Raw genomic sequence first — 12,775 nt, 5'->3', positions numbered from 1 at the left:
TCGTGCCGGTGGCATGTAAAAGCACCCACTACACTCTTGATCGGAGCCTGGTGAAGACTTCTAGCTCGCCAGTCCTCAGTCAAACCCATGCCAGCTTGGAAAGCAGACGTTAAACGACGACGACGATGATGATGATATATATATATATACAATTGCAGTGTGGAAGGTGTTTATAAGCCATTTAAAAACACACAAAATCCGTTAGATTCACTTCAACATTTAAATTTAATTTGTCAAAATATTTTCATTCTTCTCTGCATGTAAAAGGCATTGTACTACAGACAAGCATAATTTAGAAATTGTCTGCTAGCTCTACACTTTCAAAGATGTGTGGAATAAAATTCAATTTACTTGCAAAGCAGGTAAGAGTATCTGACTGTAAGAGTATCTGACTGTAAGACCATGCCTCACAATAGGTACTCACCGAACTCATGCTAGCATGGGAATACAGGCGTAAAAGGAACAAAAGGACATGTATATGTATGCATTAGTGTGTATGTGCATTTGTGTGTTTATGTGTCTGAATGAGAAAGAATGTGAGTGTGTGTGTGTTTGTGTGCATGCATGTGTACATGTGTGTGTGTGTGTGTGTGTGTATGCATCCATGCATGTATATGCGTGTGTGCATGTTTTTGTGTGCATGAATGTATACTGTTTTCAATGAGTGATTTTTTTTTCCTTTATTCACATTTGATTATTATTATTATAAATTTTATTACAGGCACTTCTTGAACTGCTACAGTCTTACAGCAACTTGCAGGAAACGAGAATACCAACGCCATCAACAACACCACCACCAACAACACCACCACCACCACCACCACCACCACTACCATGCTGCTGTTACTCAACTCTCTGAAATATCTCTGTCTATCATACAGACATACTGATGGAATAGTTGTTGATGGAATGGCAAACATCAAAAGCTATATTTCCTCTTTGAAGAATATTATAATCTCTTATTACATTCTTGTTACCAACCTGTGTTTAGAATTGTTAAATAGGCACTAACATAATGTAGCAAAGCCAAAGAATTTTAATTAATTAAAACTACCCTCATAGCGAGGAGAGAAAAAAATTAATTCTAGTAAACAAAAGACAGGGGAAACAACTCTGAAGATTTTTTAAAAACATTTTTTGCTTTCAACATAATGTTAGTACTGACATAACTATTTGGTATTTGTATATATTTAGAATAGACCCACTAGATATATCAGATCCACAAAAAGATTTAATCCTATCCCTACCAGCAGGAATGTCTTCTTAAGGTGTGTACTCACTTATACACACGCACACCTTCGTTTTGGGGTCCCCACCACTTTATTATCTCCCCTACTTCCTAGATCCCCTGTGTGACTCTTCTGTCCGGCATTCGCCATGATAGATCGCTAGCCACTACACATTCTTTATTTTCTCTCTTTGTTTCTTTCTGTGGAAGAGCATAGACTCAAAACGTTAAAGACTTTTTCACTTCTCGAGCATTAAACTAATACATCTGTTTGTTGTCTACACCACCTGTCTTTGTCTTTTGCGAATTCTCTCCCTATACATATATATATATATATATATATATATATATATATATACATGCAAATATTTGTGTGTATGTGTGTGTGCATGGGAATGTATGTGTGTACATATATATATAAATATATATATACACACACACATATATACATAGCTGAAGAATTAAAATTAATCAAAGGACATACTAAGTATGTCTACCTGTTGGAAATAATAGTCAAAACTCTTAATAAGAGTTTTTACTGTTATTTCCAGCAGGTAGACATACTTAGCATGTCCTTTGATTAATTTTAATCCTTCAGCTATTTAATATTTGGGGGGGGGGGGCTACAATCGCCTATATTGTTGATTGTGTTATTATCATTTTTATATTGTTACACTAGATAAAAACAGAGTCAATGGTATCTTCGTAAATTATTTGCTCCGTATTGAAAAAATATATAAATATATATATATACATATATACACATACATACTTACATGCATGCATACATACATACATACATATGCATATAGATACATATGTGTATATCTACCTATTTGTCTATCTATCTATAAATATATATATATATAGATAGATAGATATATGTGTATATATATCTATGTATATATATTTATATAAGATTGACCAGTGACCGGTTTGTCAAAATATGTCAAAATATGTGTATATATATATATATAAACACACACATACATATGCATGAACATATATACATGTGTATGCATATATATATATATATGTGTGTGTGTGTGTGTGTGTGTATGTATTATGTATATACGTACGTATGTATCAGCATCAACTATGTGTTATGATGAAGGAATAATCTCACCTTAAAATAAAATTCTAAATCCTTTACTTGTTTGTTTGGATTACTTTTGTTTCTTGTTTATACACTCAGACATATTGACATGGCACGCATAAAGATGGAGATTGTGTGTATGCATACATGTATATATATATATATATATATATATATATACATGATCAGAAATACATACATACATACATACATGTATGTATTTCTGATCATATATATATATATATATATATATATAGGAAAATGAAAATATATAAATATATATATATATGCACGCATATATACACGTATGTATGTATGTATGTATATCATTATTCAGTTTATTTCAAGATTTCTTGCCAACAAAGAACCGGTTTCTAACCTAGATCCAAGGTTCCTTCATTGGAATTTCAACATCAACAACAGGGTATTTTTGTTTGTATCTATGTATGCATGTATGTCTATATGTATGTATGTGCAGATTTGTATGTTTTATGTATGTATTCTCATGCATATACTTACATATCTAGACATGTTCATATATATGTAAATGATAAACTTCTGGAAAGTTTTACAGATTTTTACACTTCCAGTGATGAATTGGATCTGTAGCCTTCAAATTAGCTTTCTCCTAATTACAGGTACAAATAGCTTTCTCAATAATTACATGTATAAACCTGAACTTGTAATCTGGATAGAGCAACTATGTATGTATGTATGTATTTCTGATCATGTATTCGCATGGTTGGGCTGTCGGCGTCTGAGGTGGTGTCCTTTGTTAGACACTCTGCAGGACAGAAAACAAAACCTGCCAAAGGACGGATAAACTCAGTAGTATCAACAATCATCCAACAACTGAGGTGAGAGACCTTTGGTATAGAGGTATAGACATCTCTCTAGTAGGAGAAGGAAAACTCTGATGTAACAACTGAAACTTAGTCTGCACCCAATTATGTAGATGAGTTAGAATCTATAAGTTTATGACCATCTGAAACAGGGGTCGGCTAAGGGGTCAGTATTTATTCCTGAGCGTCTATGTGGTTAACCAGTCGTTCGATATCCCGACTATATCAAACATGATTGAATTTTTATTCTTCCTTATCAATTTCGCTATGCGTTTTCATCAAATTTCTTTAAATTAAAAAAGTGGTAATGACATAAAAGAACAAAGGAATAATTATTTTTAAATCAAGAAATTTTTTAATAAGTATATTTTAAAAATTTTAGTTTAGAAATTTATATTATGGGAATCGGTAAGCTATCGACGATTCCATGAATGGGTCGATGATACGAGAAGTACGCCAACCCGAAGTATGAAGAAAGGAAGACAATTCTATATATTAGAGTTATTTCCCTTGGCTAATAAATAAACTGAAGAATTGTGATAGTTTGCTATCTGCTGTGGAGAGGGAGAGATATACAGATATATCGATCGATAGATAGATAGATAGATAGATAGATAGATAGATAGGAAGTATGTGTAACATATTTTAATGCATTCCTTGCTCTTATGATTGTTTCTCCTTCTTTCCTTTTCGATATCCGCCCGAATTTTGTTTTTCTTTTAACCAACTCATCTACTCCTGGAGTATTTTACTCTGATTTAGAAGCTGTAGTTTAAGAATTCGATTTGTTTGAGCGCTATTCTGGCACCTCTGTAGTTACGCTTGCTCTAGCATTTTCTCACCCACTACACATACACGCGCTCACACATGGTGGGAGAGAAAGGGAGATGTTCAGTCCCAAAACATTAGATTATTTCATTGTTTCTAACGTGGTACAGAGTTTGAAATTTTGGAAGGAGGGAGTAGTTGATTATATCGATCTCAGCTCTTGTGCAATACTTTTTTTTTTTTTTTATTGACATTGGTAGGATGAAAGGCAGTTGACCTTGGCTAGTCGTTGAACTCAGAACATAAAAACCGGAGCGAATGTTGCAAATCTTTCTATTTTTCAGACTCTCTAACGATTCACCCAATCAACCATCCTACAAGAACTGCTGGTTTTCTGTTCCTTCTGGAGCCCATTGGTCTCCTCGCAGTGACATTAGGTGTTTGAACAGGACAACCCTTGACTAGTTCAAGGGAGATAAGTCACTCATCTGTGAAATGATGCCATTCAATCACATGATTTATTTGCCCTGTCTGAAATATAAACTAAGATGATTGTATCATAAACAGACATCCTGGACCACATCCAGAGAAGAGCCAGTCTTCACAATCATTCACAAACACCGCTCAGTGTCTAACCCCTTGTCATGCTGTCTTTCTCTCTACCTTTACTACCGCCTCTAAAATGGCCTCTGTTCCCAAATCACTCATCTGTCCCCTCCCCCACCCGTTTCTTCGCTTGTTATGCCTATCTCACTGGCCCCTGCACTAAATGTACACTCAGTCCTGTCTCCCCAGAACATCAACCTTCTGAAATCTCCTCTCAGCTCAAATCTTTGCTGTATGTGTTGACTTGCAGTAGTTTAAACGAATCAGTGGTATCAAGCTCACTGATCTAGGAGAGCCTGCAAAAGCCAATACATAGCAAGTAAAAAATCCACAAAAGTATCACCTTGAAGACCAACCAGCAATACACACTGCACCAGACATTCTATCTCATGGGGTTTCATCTCAGTTCGATGGAGGACAGAGGCAGTCTTGAACTGAGGCTATTGGAGATCACATTAGGGACCTGCATGAAAAGGAATTTGTCCGTCCATGATTTGTACTTAACGTTATCCTCTGTTCTTTTACAGGGTCTTGCAGATAAAATGAGACAACTTTTACGATGCATAAAATAGGTTATAAATACTAAAATAATGGTAGTAGACAGATGTAATTTTAATGTGACATTTATTACAAAAACATTTATCACTCAAAATGGCCGCCCTTTTGGGCAAGTATTGCCTCTATCCAAGGACGAAATTTTTTGCAGCTGCCGCAACCTCCACCTTTTTGATGTTGTGTGTCGCATGCACAATGCAGGTCTTCAAACTGTTGACACTCGAGTGTGATGAAGCATCGGTCCTTACTTGAAGTACGCCCCAAAAAACGTAATCAAGAAGGTTGAGATCTGGGCTATTACTGGGTCAGATATTGGCCCTCAGAAAAAATGGCACCTTCTCACCAAGGAAGGCCTATGTTGCTTTTAACCCATGGCATGGTGCAGATCCTGGATAAGTACCACATTGTCGAGCCCATACTTCAGCTCCATCCAAAGTAACAAAGAGTTCTTCAGGATGTCCAGGTACTCCTTTGTGCTAATCTTCAAGCCAGACTCAATGAAGTGTGGATCCATGACACTTCTATCACTCACCACAGTTCCAGATACCATCACAGAAGCAGAATTCTTTGTCTCAAACACAGGTGGGGACGTCAGAAGGATTATATGCAATCACTTGAGAATTTCTGCGATTCACCTCAGCATCCACAGTGAACTTTTCCTCATCCACAAACACGAGAGTTTTTCCTGCACCTTGATGCTTGTTGAATGACAGAAGCTTTGGGCATCTCTCAGCACTGATTCCTTTGGACTTGGCTGTTAGGAGATGACGGCATCGTCGAACACAGCTAGTCATGCCAAGGTTCTTGTCCACAGCTCTGGACACCGTGGAAAGGGACACATTGCATTTCTTTGCAAGAGTTGCCATGAATGTGGATGGATTGGCTTCAATTGAGCGTTTGAAGCCAGTGAGAAACTTTGGATTGCATTTGGAATCACTTTGAGTCTTGTGTTCTTTTCTATCAATCTTTCCCTCTTCTTTAAATTGTTTATACACACGATGAACTGTTGCTTTTGGAAGTTTCATCAACTTAACAATTTTATTGGCAGTGTGCCTGGCATGCGCCAAAACAACAATGGCAGAATGATTCTGTTGTTCCATGACTTTCTGTTGTCAAATCAGCTCGCTATTTACCTGAAAAATGAAGAAGAGGATTAGATTCCCAAGCAACCAAGGTTTTGTCAAAAAATGAAATGTTAAACCCACTAAGTCAACTACTTAAAATTGGCCTCAATTTATCTGAAAGACCCTGTATATATCTGGCAATTGTTCCCAGCTTCATGGTTGAGGTCGATATGTTCAGGTCGATATTGAAAAAGGAGTTGTAGCAAATAGATTCACTGTCCATACACCGACCTTCACTGTGATTGAGGTCCATAGGCTGCAGTTGAAACGGAAAACCTGCAATTCTTATAGGGTAGCTGATTGGCAGAACATCTGAAAAAATGTCTTGTAACAATCAGTTTGGCTCTTTATGTTCTGAGTTCAAATGCCAAAGTACTACTCAAGCCACCCAGCTCCACTCTCTGTCACTCTCTCTTACCATCATCCCCATCATCATCATCATCAGTGGTACAACCATCACTTCTTGCATCACTACCCTCTACACCAGTGGTCCCCAACCTAGGGTCCACAAAAGTAGTCCTGGAGGTCTGTGAACTAAATTCAAAATTTCATATATACATATGACCATTCCATCTCATGTTTTGTGGGTATATATATATATGTGTGTGTGTGTGTGTTGTTGGTGTATATGTGACCATTCCATCTCATATTTTGTGGTTATAGTGAAGCTTAAACCACATTATTATCTAATGTGTTCCTTCCTCTTTTTAAAACAAGTGTGATCTGAGGGAGGTCTGGCTGCTATTTCTAACATGAGTGATCACACTGAAGCTGCCTTTTTGTTGTTGTTGAGTCCCTAGGTCAGCTCTGATTAATCAGATCTACCAAAGTGTCCCTGTTTTGCTCATCCTATCATATTTTCAGACATTGGTGATGGTGGGTAGTAGTAGTAGTAGTAGTAGTAGTAGTAGTAGTAGTAGTAGTAGTAGTGGCGGCAGTGGTAGTTGCAGCAGCAACAGCAGCAGCAGTGGTGCACAGGCAACAGCAGCAGCAGCAGTAGCAACAGGAGCAGTAGTAGTAGTTATTGTTGTCATTGTTGTCATTGTTGTTCTTGTGCAGGTTCAATCTAAAGTTGCTTCTTGTATGAGAAAGCCTATGGTCAAAGACAACCCTCATTCAGGTATTGTTTATCTCACACTACACTACCCAATGTGTGCCCTCCCTTTTTTTTCTCATGGCAGTATGATGTAATTTGAAAGAGATTTGGATTTGACTGCTATTTCTTGCAGACCAAGTGTCTGTCTATAGGAGCTTCTGATGAATGGTATTCCTTTAAATAAATATATCAATCAACTAAGCCACACAGTCTAGAGACGTCATCGTCCCACTTAACAAGATAAATGGTTTGGCAGCCATCCAGCTGATTAAATATATCCCTATACCTTCACACATGTCCCCTATATTATTAGACAGTCTGCATCTTGCTGCTGTACCTTTATATAGTAACACAAAGTCCCTATTTGCTATGGTTGATGTCTCCTACCTGACATCCTACTAGTTTTGTTAATTCAGTGTATCATGGCACACCAGGCATGGCTGTGAGGTTAAGAAGCTTGATTTGCAGCTACATGGTTTCGAGTTCAGTTCCAGTGTGGCACCTTAAGCAAATGTCTTCTAATATAGGTGCAGGAGTGGCTGTATGGTAAGTAGCTAGCTTACCAACCACATGGTGACGGGTTCAGTTCCACTGCATGGCACCTTGGGCAAGTGTCTTCTACTATAGCCTCGGGCTGACCAAAGCCTTATGATTGGATTTGGTAGGTGGAAACTGAAAGAAGCCTGTTGTATATATATATCATTATCATCATCTTCATCGTGGCACTCCATCGGTTACGACGATGAGGGTTCTAGTTGATGCGATCAACAGAACGGCTTGCTCATGAAATTAACGTGCAAGTGGCTGAAAACTCCACAGATATGTGTACCCTTAACACAGTTCTCGAGGAGATTCAGCATGACAAAGAGACAAGCCATGCAGTGAAGCACCCCTCCTTGTCTTTTATAGCAATATAGTTGGGCTATCGTTCTAAACTGGAGATAGTTCAAATCTCAACAGAAACCTTACTGCAGATGTTATCCACAAACAGAACTAGTACTATGTTCTAGTAGAGTTGTACTAACTACCAGTAGAAGTTTCTACTAATTGAACAGTTCCATCAACTAATAGAACATTCTCTTCTTAAATTTATTACTTACATAGGCACAAGCACAGTTGTGTGGTAAGAAGCTTGCTTGTTTCCGGTTCAGTCTCACTGTGTAGCACCTTGGGAAAGTGCCTTCTATTATAGCCTCAGGCTGGCCAAGGCCTTTTGAGTTGATTTGGTAGATGGAAACTGAAAGAAGCTTGTCATATAAATACATATGCATGTGCATATGTGTGGTTGTGCGTGTCTTTGTGTCAGTGTTCATTTCTGTAACTTAACAGTTTGACAAAAAAAAAACTGATAGAATAAGTACCAGGCTTTAAAAAAATAATAGCAGAGGAGATTCATTCAACTAAAAACTCTTCAAGGCAGTACTTCAGCATGGCCACAGTCTATGACTGAAACAAGTAAAAGACAAAAGAGAGAAGATGAAGATACAATATACTATCAACAACTGAAAGTTGCAGATGATCAGGTAGTTACAGTGTCAATGTAACACATTAGTTTTCAAACTATTGTGCAGTGTGTGCTGCAAGGGGTATCAAGGGGTGTCAGATTTTTAAAAATATATAAATTTATGACTTTACAAACTTCATATTAATGCTTGGACATCTTGGAAAACATGTTATTCATGATTTTGTTATACATAAATATGATTAATAAAATAAAATAAACAAGTTTTCAACAAGTTTGAGTAGGTTTTGGTAAATCGCTAAATCATCACATTTCAATGTCTGTAATTAATCAACCCAGTAATGGTTATTTATTTACTTGGTAATATATATATTTAGTTATAAATTGTTTATAATTTGCTTTTGTTTTGTTTCGTTGGTGGAGTTTCTTTTTTGAGGTTGCTAAAAGTATATGAATCACAAATATATGTACATCCAGAATGAAAATTCAGTCTGAAAATAAATCTATTTTGGTTTCAAATTTTGGCACAAAGCCAGCAATTTTAGGGGAGAATTAAGTTGATTACATCAACCCCAGTGTTTAACTGCTACTTATTTTATTGACCCTGAAAGGATGAAAAGCAAAGTCAACCCCAGTGGCATTTGAACTCAGCACATGTAGTTGGAGCAAATGCTGCCAAGCAGTTTCTCCAGTGCAGTAATGACTCTGCCAGCTCACCACCTTAATCTATTTCTATATTATGAACAAAACAGTGTTGATGGTATTTCTTCACCTTTCTCTTTTTCTACATACATAACTAGATATATACAAGGGGAGGTCAAAAATTATCTGCTGTTTCACCATTACATATCTTAATTGCTATCACACTAACTTCTGCACATGCATGCTTATAGTTGGTACTATTTTGGTTACGTGATCGAAGTTTGAGCCTGATTGTGTCATTTTTCTTTCTGGCTATACAGGGTAAGCATGGCTGCTCCACGAGCAATCTGCACCAAAGAATAAAGAGCAGTGATCCAAGAGATGGTAATGGTGAACTGGTTCACCATTACCATCTCTCGAGCTTGCTGAATTTGCACATCATTGGTGGAAGTTGACGGGTGTCCTGTTCCCTCTTCATGCATCACACTTGTCCAGTCACTTTTAAACTTCTTGTTCCACGCATACATACTTCTACGCAGTAGTGCACTGTCCCCATATTGTGCTAAAAGCCTCTGATGATTGCAGCACCTGACACATCTTCCAACCAGAGAAATCAGATCAATGCTCTTTGTTCTTCTTTGGTGCACATTGCTAGTGGAGCAGCCATGCTTACACTGTTAAGTCATAAAGAACAATGGCACAATTAGACTCAAACTTCGATCACATGACCACAATAGCACCAACTATGAGCACATATGCACAGAAGGCAGTGTGACAAAAGAAAGATATGTTATTGCAAAAGTGCAGATAATTTTTGACTTCCCTTTGTACATACATAGATATATACACACAAATGTGCACATATATATAAACATATGCATAAACATATACATATATAGAGATATGAGCATTTTATGAGTGCATTAAATAATTCTTTCTACCATAGGCACAAGGCCTGAAATTTGGCGGGAGGGGTTAAGTCAATTACATTGACTCCAAAACTCAACTGGTACTTAATTTATCAACCTGAAAAGGATGAAAGGCAAAGCTGACCTCAGCGGAATTTGAATTCAGAACGTAATGACGGATGAAATGTTGTTAAGCACTTTGTGTGGAATATGAATGATTCTGGCAGCTTGCCACCTTATGAATGCATTAAATAATAATCCTGACAGACCGGCTCCCGTGCTGGTGGCACATAAAAAGCACCATCTGAAAGTGGCTGATGCCAGTGCCCCCTGACTGGCTCCCATGCCGGTGGTACGTAAAAAGCACTATACGACTAGCTCCTGTGCCAGTGGCATGCAAAAAGCACCCACTACACTCTCGGAGTGGTTGGTGTTAGGAAGGGCATCCAGCTGAAGAAATATTGCCAGATCAGATTGGAGCCTGGTGCAGCTGCTGGCTTTCCAGACCCTAGTCAAATTGTCCAACCCATGCCAGCATGGAAAACAGACGTTAAATGATGATGATGATGATGAACTGGAAAGCAATAAATACTTTGACAAGTATTGTAATAGGATTTATTCAGTTTTTTATACCAATTTAATTAGATTTTATATTGGTATTTAAAAGTGTCAACTGATGGAATGCTCAAAAAAAGGCGATGAAGCTGTCAGTTGGTATGTTACTACACCCAATCAGAGAATCTCTACCACATCTGTTCTTTCTGTTTCATTTTCACAGACTAAAGTAAGTGGAATATGAACAGAAGAACTGATTCCAACAACAAAAATATGCCGGGAATGTTTTTTGCATTCATGTTTCGTATAACACTCATAAACCACTTTCTAGAAAGAAATAATAAATAGACAAAGTGTATAAACCCCAATTCAATAAGATGACTCAAGGTGATTTGAAAAATTAGGGAGAGTGTTTTGAGGTTATTTTTGTGAAGGGATTTTCTTTCTGGTATGGTGGGACATGAAGGTAGGTGGCTAAGGGTATTATGTTCACAATCATAAGGTCATGAGTTCAATACTCAGCAGTGCATTGTGTCTTTGAGCAAAGTGTTTATTTCATATTTCTCCAGTCCACTCAGCTGGCAAAATGAGTAGTACCTGGATTTCAAAGGGCCAGTCTTGTCACATTCAGTGTCATGCAGAGTCACCTTGAGAACTGCATTAAGAGCATGTGTGTTTGTGGAGTGCTCAGCCACTTGCACATTAATTTCACAGGCAGGCTGTTCCATTGATCAGATCAACTGGAACTCTCATCACTGCTGATGGAATGTGAAGGCATATGGGCATGTGGTTAGGTTTCAATTCCTAGATTGGATATGTTTTTGAGAAAAACATTTCATTCCCATTTCTTCAGGTCAATCAACTATAAATGAGTTTCAGTAACAGCTGGGAACTTAGTCATGTGAGGGACCAGTATCCCATTCAAAAGGAGAGTATTGTAATCTTAGTTACTTATATGCCCTGAAAATTAGATTATGCTCTGGCCTTATGAGTCCTAGGGCTCTCAGCAGACCTAGATAAGTACAGTGCGATGACACTGAAGGGTTACCTGTTGTTTTATCCAGGGCTTAGGAAGGTCTCAGTTCAGTATTGTGAACATTCATAGATATGATATTCATCTAACTGAAACATTTGAAAATCAAAAACAGTAAAATCCCAAACACACTATTTTGCAGAAGTCGATCACTGAGATGATAAATCTGAAACGTTGTCAGTTTAACACAACCATTTGGTCCTTAAGTACCGTTAGTGGAGTTCATAATGTTACAAAACTTGAAGACAGAACCTCAGTTTCTTTGCACTTAGATTTTCGTAAAGGCCTTAAATTTCAGATGGTCAGGCTGGACATTGGCTCCTTCAATCTGACCAGTTTGTGAAAACTTGTAAACATGATGGGCACTGTCCTTCCTTCTCTGAATAACTTAAAAAATAATATTTAACTTACAATTCTTGCTGTGTTCAAATGCTGCAGAGTTCACTTTTCATTTCAATATTCTCAGGTCGATAAAATAACCATCTACCAAGTATTGTTATCCAAGGATCCAAGCATAGGAAGTGAGTAAGCTTCAAGCAGTCGGTAAGGGATAAAAAAAACTTTCAGGAACAATAGTAGTTTATTGGCATAGGAGGTTGTGAGTTTTTCTTATATCGAAGTTCGATAAGCTGATAAAGTTATTTTATAGTTCATGGTGGCAACTAGGGTTGCTATGTATGCGAATAAAAATCCAGATTGAGTGGATGGAGCAGGTAAAATCCAGACTACGCATGTTTCCTAGCTGGCAGCACCTCGGAAGTAATAATTACTCATCGAGAGATACTCCACTAGCTACTCATCAATTTCGATTTTATATATAAATATATATATATATATATATATATATATATATATACATA

The 12,775-nt window shown here is 37.4% G+C and overlaps 1 protein-coding gene across 2 annotated transcripts in view; it reads left to right on the top strand.

Annotated features, from left to right (window-relative positions):
• The window catches only part of LOC106881752 (myosin heavy chain), a 111,204-nt gene extending 109,690 nt beyond the window's left edge, over positions 1 to 1,514 (top strand). For both annotated transcript variants that reach the window (XM_014932243.2, XM_014932242.2), the window contains one exon: positions 722 to 1,514. In XM_014932243.2, coding sequence (XP_014787729.2) covers positions 722 to 859 — 138 coding nt within the window. In that variant the 3' untranslated portion in view covers positions 860 to 1,514. The remainder of the gene's footprint in view (positions 1 to 721) is intronic.
• Positions 1,515 to 12,775: the final 11,261 nt, after the last annotated feature.

Source organism: Octopus bimaculoides, chromosome 1, assembly GCF_001194135.2.
Source record: "Octopus bimaculoides isolate UCB-OBI-ISO-001 chromosome 1, ASM119413v2, whole genome shotgun sequence".
In the NCBI taxonomy this organism is placed as follows: domain Eukaryota; kingdom Metazoa; phylum Mollusca; class Cephalopoda; order Octopoda; family Octopodidae; genus Octopus; species Octopus bimaculoides.
This window is presented reverse-complemented; position numbering and strand designations above follow the sequence as displayed.